The following is a 13,306-nucleotide window of genomic DNA, read 5'->3' as shown; positions in this document are numbered from 1 at the left end:
GTGTGTATGTAGGGGTGTGTGTGTGAGACAAAGTTGACGAATCTTAACTGGGAACCTCTAAGGGTTGTTTTAGTTACTAATCAAATTATTGTACAACGATCCTTGCATTATTTACATTGGCCATAGTTTAAGGGTTCCACTTTAACGACCTCGGGCGCACATGAAGATTCACATTTTACAGTCCTGCGGTGCCACCTGGCGGTAGAAGTTGGTAACACAGTGGGCGATGTTGTAGCCTTGAGAACAAAATGATTGGATGAAAGAGGAGGGGAAAGAGAGAGAAAGTGAGAGGTATGGAAAGGAAGTTATGTAGTGGAGTGAGATAGAGCTAGAGAGAGCTAGAGAGAGAGAGAGAGAGAGAGAGAGAGAGAGAGAGAGAGAGGCGTGTAACATAAAACTACCGTGAACTGATTCACACTTCTACTCAGATAACAACTCAGCCGACAACTGAAAACAGAGAATTAAAGAGAGAGAGAGAAAGAGAAATAGGAAGAGAGGTAGAGAAAGAACTCTTGTTCGGGAAACGTTTTCTTGCACAACAGGTTGTTCCGCCGTCTATGCTTGTAGCCATGTGATTTAATTGAACCAATCACAGTAGGCTAAGGTTTGGCAATGATGCAGTCACAGTTTCGCATTTGAAAGATACATGTCAGGAAATAGGACTTTATAAAGACAGGCTTGTACAAATACTTTTTTTTTTAGACAGACATACTGAACTAGAACTAGACACTGTATGTAGTTGTCTGGTAGTAGGTATTCAATTCAACATCACTTAGGAATCGTTTTCAACATGACAATCCAACAGTCCAAAGTACAGTAGACACAGCACAGACACGGACACTGGATCATACGATCATTTCCCACACACTCAGGTAAGTGTACAGGTACTGTACGTTATTACACAGACACACTCTCTCACACACACACACACACTCAGGTAAGTGTACAGGTACTGTACGTTATTACACAGACACACACTCTCACACACACACACACTCAGGTAAGTGTACAGGTACTGTACGTTATTACACAGACACATACACTCTCTCTCACACACACACTCAGGTAAGTGTACAGGTACTGTACGTTATTACACAGACACATACACTCTCTCTCTCACACACACACACACACACACACACACACATACAAAAACAAAATCTACACATTTACCCGTGTCCTTCCATGCTGTCATGGATTGAACAAGTCTCATTTGTTTGGAAGGAAACAGTGTTCCAGGAGGGATCTTGTGTTGTTGTGGTTGTTAAGTCAGCGGCCATGTCCTCCTCCACCCTGCGAGTCTTGGAGGAGCAGTTCCAGTGCTCCATCTGTCTGGAGGTCTTCACCGACCCTGTGTCCACCTCCTGCGGTCACAACTTCTGCCAGGCCTGCATCAGTGGCTACTGGGACAGCACTGTTATATTCGTCTGTCCCCTCTGCAAAGAGAGGTTCTCAGGACGGCCCAAGCTGCATGTCAACACAGCCTTCAGAGATGTCGTGGATCAGTTCAAGAAGATGAACGTCGCAGGAGGTACTGAGAACACTACAGAGGTACTGTGACCTGGTGACTAAGTGTGTGTGGCGTGTTGGCTAAGTGTGTGTGGCGTGTTGGATAAGTGTGTGTGTGGCGTGTTGGCTAAGTGTGTGTGGCGTGTTGACTGACTAAGTGTGTGTGGCATGTTGGCTAAGTGTGTGTGGCGTGTTGACTAAGTGTGTGTGTGGCGTGTTGGATAAGTGTGTGTGTGGCGTGTTGGCTAAGTGTGTGTGTGGCATGTTGGATAAGTGTGTGTGTGGCATGTTGGCTAAGTGTGTGTGGCATGTTAGCTAAGTGTGTGTGTGGCATGTTGACTAAGTGTGTGTGTGGCGTGTTGGCTAAGTGTGTGTGGCATGTTAGCTAAGTGTGTGTGTGGCGTGTTGACTAAGTGTGTGTGTGGCGTGTTGACTAAGTGTGTGTGTGGCGTGTTGACTAAGTGTGTGTGTGGCGTGTTGGCTAAGTGTGTGTGTGGCGTGTTGGCTAAGTGTGTGTGTGGCGTGTTGGCTAAGTGTGTGTGTGGCGTGTTGACTAAGTGTGTGTGTGGCGTGTTGACTAAGTGTGTGTGTGGCGTGTTGACTAAGTGTGTGTGTGGCGTGTTGACTAAGTGTGTGTGTGGCGTGTTGACTAAGTGTGTGTGTGGCGTGTTGGCTAAGTGTGTGTGTGGCGTGTTGGCTAAGTGTGTGTGGCGTGTTGACTAAATGTGTGTGTGGCGTGTTGACTAAGTGTGTGTGTGGCGTGTTGACTAAGTGTGTGTGTGGCGTGTTGACTAAGTGTGTGTGTGGCGTGTTGACTAAGTGTGTGTGTGGCGTGTTGGCTAAGTGTGTGTGTGGCGTGTTGACTAAGTGTGTGTGTGGCGTGTTGACTAAGTGTGTGTGTGGCGTGTTGACTAAGTGTGTGTGTGGCGTGTTGACTAAGTGTGTGTGTGGCGTGTTGACTAAGTGTGTGTGTGGCGTGTTGGCTAAGTGTGTGTGTGGCGTGTTGGCTAAGTGTGTGTGGCGTGTTGACTAAGTGTGTGTGTGGCGTGTTGACTAAGTGTGTGTGTGGCGTGTTGGCTGTCAGGTGTTCTTTCTCATGATAGATGTTTGTACTGTTGGAACTCCCATGTGCGTGAGCTGGAGGAGTGGTGTGTGTGTGTGTGTGTGTGTGTGTGCGTGCGTGTGCGTGCGTGTGCGTGCGTGTGCGTGCGTGTGTGCGTGTGTGTGTGTAGTTTTGTGTGGCTGTCAGGTGGCTGAGCGGTTAGGGAATCGGGCTAGTAATCTGAAGGTTGCCAGTTCGATTCCTGGCCGTGCAAAATGACGTTGTGTCCTTGGGCAAGGCACTTCACCCTACTTGCCTGGGGGGAATGTCCCTGTTACTGTAAGTCGCTCTGGATAAGAGTGTCTGCTAAATGACTAAATGTAAATGTAAACGTGTGTGATTATCATGATGTGATTTCCCTGTTCAGCGAAGGACACAGCGACAGATCCAGAAGAGGCTCGACATGGTCCAGAAAATCAAGCGCTCAGTTGAGCTCAGCAAGGTTAGTCTGAGGGGGGTAATATGGCTGAGCGGTTAGGGAATCGGGGTTGCCGGTTCGATTCTTGGCTGTGCGAAAATGACGTTGTGTCCTTGGGCAAGGCACTTCACCCTACTTGCCTCAGGGGGGAATGTCCCTGTACTTACTGTAAGTTACTCTGGATAAGAGCGTCTGATAAATGACTAAATGTAAATGTAGTCTGGGTATCCAGTTATGTCCAAACACACTGACAATGTGGGGCACAATATTACTTGAAACACATTACTGTGTTGGCATGAAAGTCTGTGGCAACCTAATCTTCCAACCAATCCAGTGATCTTAAAAAAAACAGACGAATTTCAGTGACATTCCGTGAAATTCCATGCCATTTCGTAAACCCTGTAAAACAATTTGAAAACATATATTATGCATGTATCCAATAGAAAGACTACAGTAAGGATATTGAGGACTGCATCAATTTCTACGACTCACTGGTCCAGCCCATTCAAAGTAGCCAGGCCATGCTCGTCGAGGAGATTGAGGAGAAACAAAAAGAGGTGGAGAAGAGGGCAGAAGTTCTGATCAAAGAGCTGGAACAGGAAGTTGCAGCGCTCCAGGGAGGAAACACCCAGGTAGCCAGTAAGAACTGGTCTGAGGTCAGTGTTCACAGTGACCCCGGAGTGCTGCTGGTGAGGGGAACTGTAGCTGGACTGGGGAAGAAACTGGAGCTCTACATCGACAAGTCAAAGAAAATATTCTATAGAAGAGGTAAATGGCTGCATCTGGATTACATGGTAACAACTGCTGTGGGACTTCCATTTTTGTCATGTTTTTCACAGAATGTCACAGAGTTCAGTTTGAATGTTGGCATGAAATATATAGTCCCGGTTCTAATGAAGGGGCCATGTTATTTTCTTTCCACAGAGTTGAAGAGGATCCAGAAGTATGCAGGTAGATGAACTAACATGGATAACAATAACATAAACGATGACAGAGAGCCCTCTCTCTCACACACACACCCACACACACACACACACACACACACACTCACACACCCACACACACACACACACACAAACTCACACACATGCCCACACACACACACCCACACACACACATACACCCACACACCCACACACATGCCCACACACCCACACTCACACACCCACACACTCACACACACACTCTCACACACACTCACACACCCACACACACTCTCTCACACACACACACACACACACACACACACACACACACACACCTTGTTCTCTCCTTCCTCCCACAGTGGACGTGACTCTGAACCCTGACACGGCACACCCCAGCCTCGTCCTGTCCGCCGACGGGAAGCAAGTGAGACTCGTCGAAAAACAAGCTGACGTCCCGGACAACCCGGAGAGGTTCGACTCGGGCGTGGCCGTCCTGGGGAAGGAGGGCTTCTCCTCCGGGGGCTTCTACTACGAGGTGCAGGTGGGCGACAAGCTGAGGTGGGACATAGGGGTGGCGTGTGGGTCCGTCGACAGGAAGGGACAAATCGAGGTGAAGCTCCAGAACGGCTATGTGGCTCTCTTCAGGAACGGAGAGGAGTACATAGCCCAGGACAGTCCGTTTGTCCGATTCTCTCTCAGTAACAAGCCCCAGAAGGTGGGTGTGTTTGTGGATTACGAGGGGGGGAAGGTCTCCTTCTACGACGTGGGAAACGAGTATCACATCTACACCTTCTCTGGCTGCAAATTCAAGGACATACTGTATCCTTACATCAACCCCTGTAAAACAGGAAGCGTCGCGTTGGTCATCACTCCGGTCAATCCATCGGATTGAGCGATCTTATTGGCTGGCTGGATGTCTTCTGAGATTCAGCAGTTTGTGATTGTCTATTGGTTGAACCTTGGCTTGGGCTAGTAGTAACTAAGCAACCATCCAGCCTCTGCCGTGTCACTATTGTCCAATGGAGAGGACTTCCTGGGTTTTCTGATGATGTCACATGTGTATGTGACATCAGGAATAGTTTGGTGAGGTATATTTTACCCAAACATTTATGTCATGAAAACACTTATTTTAATTTGGTTTTACTCTACAGTAATAATGACTAGATTATCATATTAATCATTTTATCTGATTTTAAAAAAAGAATCAGAATTTCAATACAGTGAAACTGTTCATTTTTAACAGCTCAGGGTGTCAGGCTTGAAAGTTCAGCAACGAGAAAGGGAAGGTAGTTGTAGTTCTATTACAATCTTTGAACAATTGATCTTCTATTATTATTATGTCTGTATTGTACTGCGTAAGGTGAAATGGTAAATAAAGCAAACTTGACCAAACAAAGACCACAAACATCAATGCAGAGCACTGCAAAAGCTCTACTAATTCAGTACTCTGAATATCTGTGTTTCCCCGTCCAATAACAGCACAGTGTTTGCTTTTGTCTCCATTCTTACTACATAATTGTGTTCAGCAATCTGTGGTCTGCACCTCTCTGTGTCACCGACCGTCTCTGGAGGAGGGGCTCCCTCACTGACCTGCTCCTATCTGTGTCTCTGGAGGAGGGGTCCCTCACTGACCTGCTCCTCTCTGTGTCTCTGGAGGAGGGGTCCCTCACTGACCTGCTCCTCTCTGTGTCTCTGAAGGAGGGGTCCCTCACTGACCTGCTCCTCTCTGTCTCTGGAGGAGGGGCTCCCTCACTGTCCTGCTCCTCTCCAGGTTTCTTCTGTTTCTTCAGAGTTTTCCTGGAAGTTTTTGTCTTGATGGTTTAGGTTGGTTTAGGTGCAGTTCTATGGGCGTATGTGAAGCCCTCTGTGACATTGTTTAAAAAGGTTTGTGGCCAATGTATCAAATATTTACAATGATGACAAAATGGTGTGTCGTGTAGCCAGAACAATGGAGGCGAGACCAACCGATGAAGGGAGTCCAAGAAGTAAAGAGGGAGGAGAGGGATGAGGGTAAGGAGTGAGAGGGATGAGGGTAAGGAGTGAGAGGGATGAAGGTAAGGAGTGAGGGATGAAGGTAAGGAGTGAGAGGGATGAGGGTAAGGAGTGAGAGGGATGAGGGTAAGGAGTGAGAGGGATGAAGGTAAGGAGTGAGAGGGATGAGGGTAAGGAGTGAGAGGGATGAAGGTAAGGAGTGAGAGGGATGAGGGTAAGGAGTGAGAGGGATGAAGGTAAGGAGTGAGAGGGATGAGGGTAAGGAGTGAGAGGGATGAGGGTAAGGAGTGAGAGGGATGAGGGTAAGGAGTGAGAGGGATGAAGGTAAGGAGTGAGAGGGATGAGGGTAAGGAGTGAGAAGGATGAGGGTAAGGAGTGAGAGGGATGAGGGCTGGGAGTGTCCAGATATTGAGTTTCCAGAGTGAAATCAATCCAAATGACCTGTGTGATTGCGCTGCCCTCTAGTGGTGAATGTGCAACATTGCACCGAGAGAGAAAGAAGGAGTGATGAAGAGAGAGGAATAAAGAGAGAGAGAGTGAGAAAAGGAGAACAGGAGAGAAAGGGAGGGATGGAGACAGGGAGAGAGATCAGGGGTCCCCAAACTACGGCCCACGGGCCGAATACGGCCCGCTAACACATTTGGACCGGCCCTCTGAACAATGCCAGACTTCAAAAATAAAAATCTGTTTACACTGATTAATATGCATTAGTAAGTACATGTTCTGATTTCAAGCACTGAATAGCACTGAATATGTAAAAAGTTCATTACGATAGTAATAATGCTCTTTTAATAGGCTATATATCCCTTGATATGTACGGATGTACGGTGCATAACAAAATAATAAAATAATCTAGCATAATTAATACATTTAAAATCATAATAAAATCTCCACAATAATACTGGTAGTCACTCCGGCCCATGTCATTTTCTGTTACAGACCGACCCGACCCCACATTAAAGAAAGGAAAAATTATCTGGCACTCGCAAATAAAGGTTTGGGAACCCCTGCTGTAGAAGAATAGTCAGAAACATCTGTGTGATTGCGCTGCCCTCTGGTGGTGAATGTGCAACATTGCACTGAGAGAGAAAGAAGGAGTGATGAAGAGAGAGGAATAGAGAGAGAGTGAGAAAAGGAGAACAGGAGAGAAAGGGAGGGATGGAGACAGGGAGAGAGGCTGTAGATGAATAGGGGTCAGAAACACAAATCCTTCTTCTACAGTGTAAATAATGAGAGATGTCTTTCAGCTTTACATGTCTTTATTCAGCTGTTCAGGTCCATTATAACCAGCAGCAGGAGTTCAAAGTAGCAGAGAGACAACTATGAACTGATTACTTAAACAGAAGTCACATACAATACACACAATATAATCATTTACAGCTGTAATTATAGAACAAAAGAACAATGATTATAAACCAACTTAACCAGTAACAGGGTTCTGTATGATGGTATGAAGGTATCACTCCTCTACAAGACCCTCTACCACAGCTTCATAATCTCTGCACTGGCATTATAGCAAAGCCAAAACCCAGGGTAGAGTGGCTGGGTGAAGGTGGTCTGGACTCTGTGGAGGAGGGTCACTGTGTCAGAGATGACACTGTAGAAGGACAGGGTACCTGCCTTGTGATCCAGGTACACTCCTACTCTGGAGGACCGAGGGCCTGATACTGCAGTCTCAACTCTGTTATGTTTGAAACTGTAACCATCACTAGAGCACTGTAACCTCCAGGACTTGTCACTGTCACCAAAAAAAGAGGTGTGGTCTGTTCTGTTGATGTCTTTATATGAGACTGCTATGTTCACACGGCCATCTCTCCACTCCACCTCCCAGTAACAGCATCCAGACAGAGCCTCTCTACACAGCACCTGATAGTTCTTGGTGAACCTCTCTGGATGTATATTATATGCCCATCCAAAGTTAGGGTATGACCATCCTTGAACGAAAGCTTGCAAATCCTGTGGCTGGTTTAGACGTGTCACCTTCCTGTTCTCCTCAGACAGATAGAGGTTCATATGTGTTGTGTTTGTGTCCAGAGTGAGCTGACAGGAATCTGGGAGCAGAGCAGAGACCAGATCAGAGTTAATAACACGTCCATTCATGTGTCCCCATGTTAAAGCTGCTGTTGTTCTGGATCTGATTCATTATTCAACACGTGTCAGTGGAGAGAGACCTGGACACTTCAGAGACTCACATCGTAAAAGGTCTGCTCTGGTCTTGGGCTCTGGAGGCAGGAACACATCCACTGTGGAGACTGGAGACACATACGCGTATACACAGAGACACACACATATCATTGTCATAACCAAGTTGATACAAACAGGCTTAAGGCCATTGCACACTGAGTCCGAAATTCGTATCCGAAATGTTCGCACGTTAAAAAATAAATACGACCTCACCTTATGTCAATCGCGCTTACACACTGCCTCCGAAACTTTCGTCCGTCAAAAAAAAGTTCGGATCGGTTCGATTTTCTGTGTATTTCGCATCCATAGCCAGCATTTTGATAGGTTTTTTGTCAATTCACTGAATGTTGAGGCTGACAATTGCAAAAAAACGCATACGAAAACGAAAACTTCGCACTCAGTGTGCAAGGGCCAGATTTTTGTGTTATTATGTATTTGAGAACAGATTTCAAGATTCTCCTGTTTGTTTATACATATGTATATATTATATTACTGTATGATGTGCTTACAAAACTGCTCAGTGGAGACCTGGACAGTGGAGACTCACCCTTTAAGAGGTCTGCTCTGGTCTTGGGCTCTGGAGGCAGTAACACATCCACTGTGGAGACTGGAGACACACACACCAACCCCCACACATACATACATACACACACACACACACACACACACACACACACACACACACACACACACACACACACACACACACACACACACACACACACACACACACACACACAGACAGACAAGAGAGTACAACAAACACTGTCTTCATTATCAAAGTCAAGTTTATACAAACATGTGCTTATGTGACCAATGTCTGCCCTATCACGTAAAGTATGTCCATGAAGCTTAATCTGATGTTTTTCCAGACCTGCTGTGTTTAACCAGCTCACCTGTGGTGGAGATGTTGGACCACTCTCTCTGGATCAGCTCCTCTAGTTTGTCTCTCAGCTCAGAGACCACCTCAGTCACATGTTTGAAGTACTGAAGAGGAGGAACAGAGATGCTGGGGACATCTGAAGATACACTGGTACTGGAGAGAGACTGGCAGTTCTGGAGACAAGGAAAGGGAAGGGGGGAGAGAGATAAAGAAAGAAAGAGGGGGAAGAGAGAGACAGATGGAAGAATGACAGATGGACAGACACACAGGTTGAGCAGAGATCCTACATAGATGATCAGACAGTGAGTGTAGCTTCAGATCTGAGCTGCCAGGGTAGTCTAGTTACCTGGAGGAAGTGGATGTTGTCCTCTGTGTGTGAGAGCTTCTCCAGCTCAGCGTCTCTCCTCCTCAGCTCAGCTATCTCCTGCTCCAGTCTCTCCAGCAGTCCTTCAGCCTGACTCACTGCTGCCCCCTGCTGGGCTCTGATCAGATCCTTCACCTCAGAGCGCCTTCTCTCAATGGAGCGGATCAGCTCAGTGAAGATCCTCTCAATGTCCTTCTCTGCTGCCTGGCCAGAGAGCTGGAGGGAGAGAGAGAGACAGGGTGAGACAGAGAGAAAAAGAAAGATAGGGAGAAAAATAACCTACTAGCACACTAGCACAGCTCCAGTAGTGGAGATCCTGATGCTGACCTTGAAAGACTCCACAGCCTGTTGGAGCTCCTTCAGCTCCTTCTCTCTTTGCTTGACTCTCTGCTGGACTTCCTGCTGACTCAGGACCAGCTTGTCCTGGAGAACAACACACATGACAACAACACAGTAGGAGTTACAGTACAGGACTCTGGTGGAGAGAACCTCTGTCAGAACACACTGAACACCAACACTGAACACTGCTGGTGTTGAACACCTGAATATCCAGTACAGTCATGTCATATAGGTGTAGGAGTTAAGGTAGTTGTGTACAGGTTATTCTGTTGTGATGTTAATTCACACCATGTATCCAGTTAGCTTGGTTATAAAACTTGTCCTGCACTTGTTGAATATTGAGTTCAGACTTTGGACTCATATGAGATCAGTAACAGTGTCATTACTGTTGAGTGATGGTAGTGTTTGAACTAGTCCAGTGGTGATACGTTCAATAATCTAGCTTGATATTATAGCATTCTCTACATCATTCATAACCTGTTCACACATCACATGCAAGTAAAGCTGCATTCAGTATGTCTCTCTATTTTTATTCTAAACTGCCTTTATGATAAACATCCATTATTCCATTCTCTACGCTTTCATATTTTAAGTTAGTTACTCAGTCACCAAAGAATTGATCTGGTCTTACCTGTTTCTTCTCTCTCTCATCTTTGACTGACACTGTGTCATGGCCTTTATGGTCTTCCATGGTACACAGAAAGCAGATACACTGCTGGTCTGTCCGACAGAAGACCTCCAGCAGTTTGTCATGACTGGAGCAGATCACGTCCTGCAGTCCAGACGTGGCTTCCACCAGCTTGTGTTTCTTCAGCCCAGGAACCTGGTAGTGGGGCTGGAGGTGAGTCTGGCAGTAGGACACCATACACATCAGACAGGACTTGAGGGCTCTCTCCTTCCTGGGCCCAGTGCAGAGGTCACAGGTCACCTCTCCTGGCCCAGCTGGACTGGTCAGCTCAGAGGGGGCGGCCTGGGCTCCTCCTGTCTCCTTCAGCTTCTCCACCACCTCAGCCAGCATGTAGTTCCTCTTCAGAGCAGGCCTCAGAGTGAAGCTCTGTCTGCACTGGGGGCAGCTGTAGACTCCCTTCTGCTCATCCTGGTCCCAGCAGCCCTCGATACAGCTGCTACAGTAGCTGTGACCACAGTGGAGGGTGACAGGATCCTTTAAGAGGTCCAGACAGATGGAACAGCAGAACTGGTCCTGGTCCAGCACAACTCCCTGCTGGGCCATGCTGGAGTGGTAGTGACGGTCGCTCTCTCTCACACAGAAAAACAAATGGAGAAAGAGAGAAAGAGGAAGCAGAGAAAGAGAGATTAGTTTCGTTTCTTCAGAAAAACAACTGTTGTGGGAGGAGGGAGTGATTTCCTGGTTCTGTCAGAGGGTGGAGTTTAGGGGGGGGGGGGCGGAGAGAAGAAAGAGTGAGATAAGGAGATAAATTATGTGAGAAAGATCGAGAAAAGATGAGAGACTTGTATTCTTTCACCTCAACAGAGTACTGTGTTTGGGTCCAGTGTGAGCTGACTAGAAGCAGAGAAGACAGGCTAGTTAGAAACAAGTTTTGTAACGGGTTTGTAACGGGAGTCAGGTGGCTGAGCAGTTAGGGAATTGGGCTAGTAATCCGAAGGTTGCTGGTTCGATTCCAGGCCAAATGATGTTGTGTCCTTAGGCAAGGCACTTCACCCTACTTGCCTCGGGGAGAATGTCTCTGTACTTACTGTAAGTTGCTCTGGATAAGAGCGTCTGCTAAATGACTAAATGTAAATGTAAATGTCTCCAGCGCCCTCTCACGAACACTTTCTCTCTCAGAATTTCGCATCAAAGTTCAAACGAGGATAGTTTCACCACGGAGATTCTGCAGTCACCGGACGCTCCGCGAATCTTCCAGTGTACCGACTGGTCCTCGTTCGCCAAACAGTTAAAGCTGTACAGGTTTCAGAGAGTTTCTACTTCCAGCTCAGGGGCACGAGCGTGTTCAGGGAGTGGCCTGGTGGCCACGTGTCACCGCTGAAATCTGATTTGCCACCGCAGGTGCCACCCCGCTATCTTTACCTATTATCTTTATTTGGCAGGACTTTTAATTTGAATTGTAGGCTATAACGAGTAACCAACCTTAGTAGTGTCTAGCCTGCCAAAAACCCACAGAAAGGTTTGGATTTTGAGCGGGGTGGTTATCGTCGAGTAACAGATGCCAATAAATCAACAGAAGAAGAAGATCTGTCGGTCAATCTCGTTTCAAGAAGTCTCTGGGGATTTGTTGTGTCCCCAGATGCCCCCCCGCCCTGAAAAGCACCCCCTCGCGGTAGCGCGCGCACAAACCACTTATAAAAAAGTTAAATATGTCGTCTCGACATCGCAATCAAACGGAGGGGAGACAGCTGTCTCACATTGTAATTTTTTCTTAAGAGATCTGGAGCTACTAACTCTGTTATATTCTGAACACAGGTATCAAAATATGTGACCTCTTGTTTGCAGGTCCAGATCTTAACCAGATGGGTGATCATCTTCAGGTTCTACATGGTAAGAACAGATAAGTCACCTGAGATGGTTTGGTTGGTGTGTCAGACATTTTCAGCCATGTATCAGGGAGGTCACATATTCTGACGACACCTATCAGGTCCAGATGTGAAAAAAAGTTTTGAAGAAACTTTGTGAAAGTTGTGAAAATGTTTTATCAACCTGACGACAGCTATCAAAATATGTGACCTCCTGTGCCACAGACCAACCGCAAAATGTTCCTCTTGGCTGACATTCACAGACACCTGGGATCACCCACTCCACCTTTCACATCTCAGATTCCACATACAGAACAGAAATGACATGGGGGGTGCATTTTCAGGGCAGGGCCTTGCCACGAAAAGACCAGATCAGAGTTAATAACACGTCCATTCATGTGTCCCCATGTTAAACTGCTGTTGTTCTGGATCTGATTCATTATTCAACACGTGTCAGTGGAGAGAGACCTGGACACTTCAGAGACTCACATCGTAAAAGGTCTGCTCTGGTCTTGGGCTCTGGAGGCAGGAACACATCCACTGTGGAGACTGGAGACACATACGCGTATACACAGAGACACATACATATCATTGTCATAACCAAGTTGATACAAACAGGCTTAAGGCCATTGCACACTGAGTCCGAAATTCGTATCCGAAATGTTCGCACGTTAAAAAATAAATACGACCTCACCTTATGTCAATCATTTTCAGGGCAGGGCCTTGCCACGAAATGCACCCCCAGCTAACTGTGACTAAGAAAGTGCCAGGCCATACTAATTGAAAGTGCCAGTCCATACTAATCTTATATCAAATTTTGTTAGATTGTTGTCATCTGAATGCCTCATATAGACTGTATTTCATTGTTGGACTCTAGATGGAGCTATTTGTGGGCAAAAAGCTCAATCTAGTGATATCAGAATCATGTTAACTGCCACGTAAGTTTACACAGGACTGACAACACCATGGCACTGTACAAGAAGGGCCAGAGCAGACTGCACCTGCTCAGGAGACTCAGGTCGTTTGGAGTGCAGGGGGCGCTCCTCAGTACCTTCTATGACACGGTGGTAGCATCAGCCATTTACCATGGAGTGGT

General features: G+C 46.7%; 2 protein-coding genes across 7 annotated transcripts; one reads left to right on the top strand and one right to left on the bottom strand.

Moving 5' to 3' along the window:
- The first annotated feature begins 375 nt into the window (after positions 1–375).
- Positions 376–5,338, top strand: LOC134009583 (E3 ubiquitin-protein ligase TRIM39-like). 3 transcript variants are annotated; one of them, XM_062449130.1, is made up of 6 exons: positions 376–872; positions 1,232–1,551; positions 2,979–3,053; positions 3,473–3,797; positions 3,954–3,980; positions 4,315–5,338. In XM_062449130.1, the coding sequence occupies exons 2-6, from the start codon at positions 1,279–1,281 to the stop codon at positions 4,845–4,847; spliced, it is 1,233 nt and encodes a 410-aa protein (XP_062305114.1). In that variant the 5' UTR covers positions 376–872; positions 1,232–1,278; the 3' UTR covers positions 4,848–5,338. The 3 variants fall into 3 exon arrangements, with proteins under 3 accessions (XP_062305114.1, XP_062305113.1, XP_062305111.1); XM_062449129.1 differs by having other exon boundaries at positions 1,225–1,551; XM_062449127.1 differs by lacking the exon at positions 376–872 and having other exon boundaries at positions 918–1,551.
- Positions 5,339–7,194: 1,856 nt separating this feature from the next.
- Positions 7,195–11,262, bottom strand: LOC134009573 (tripartite motif-containing protein 16-like). Of its 4 annotated transcripts, XR_009928252.1 has the most exons (8): positions 10,349–11,261; positions 9,706–9,801; positions 9,361–9,594; positions 9,028–9,187; positions 8,679–8,738; positions 8,140–8,199; positions 7,307–7,998; positions 7,199–7,267 (listed from the first exon to the last, which is right to left on the bottom strand). XR_009928252.1 is itself a non-coding variant. In XM_062449111.1 (7 exons), exons 1-7 carry the CDS (start codon positions 10,946–10,948, stop codon positions 7,427–7,429), a joined length of 1,782 nt encoding a protein of 593 aa, XP_062305095.1. In that variant the 5' UTR covers positions 10,949–11,261; the 3' UTR covers positions 7,195–7,426. The 4 variants fall into 4 exon arrangements, 3 of the variants coding, with proteins under 3 accessions (XP_062305095.1, XP_062305097.1, XP_062305096.1); XM_062449111.1 differs by having other exon boundaries at positions 7,195–7,998; XM_062449113.1 differs by lacking the exon at positions 8,679–8,738 and having other exon boundaries at positions 7,215–7,998; positions 8,140–8,190; positions 10,349–11,262.
- Positions 11,263–13,306: the final 2,044 nt, after the last annotated feature.

The sequence above is a fragment of the Osmerus eperlanus genome, chromosome 23 (assembly GCF_963692335.1).
Source record: "Osmerus eperlanus chromosome 23, fOsmEpe2.1, whole genome shotgun sequence".
Lineage (NCBI taxonomy): Eukaryota > Metazoa > Chordata > Actinopteri > Osmeriformes > Osmeridae > Osmerus > Osmerus eperlanus.
Note: the sequence above shows the minus strand (reverse complement) of the source record. Positions and strands in the feature narration are given on the sequence as shown.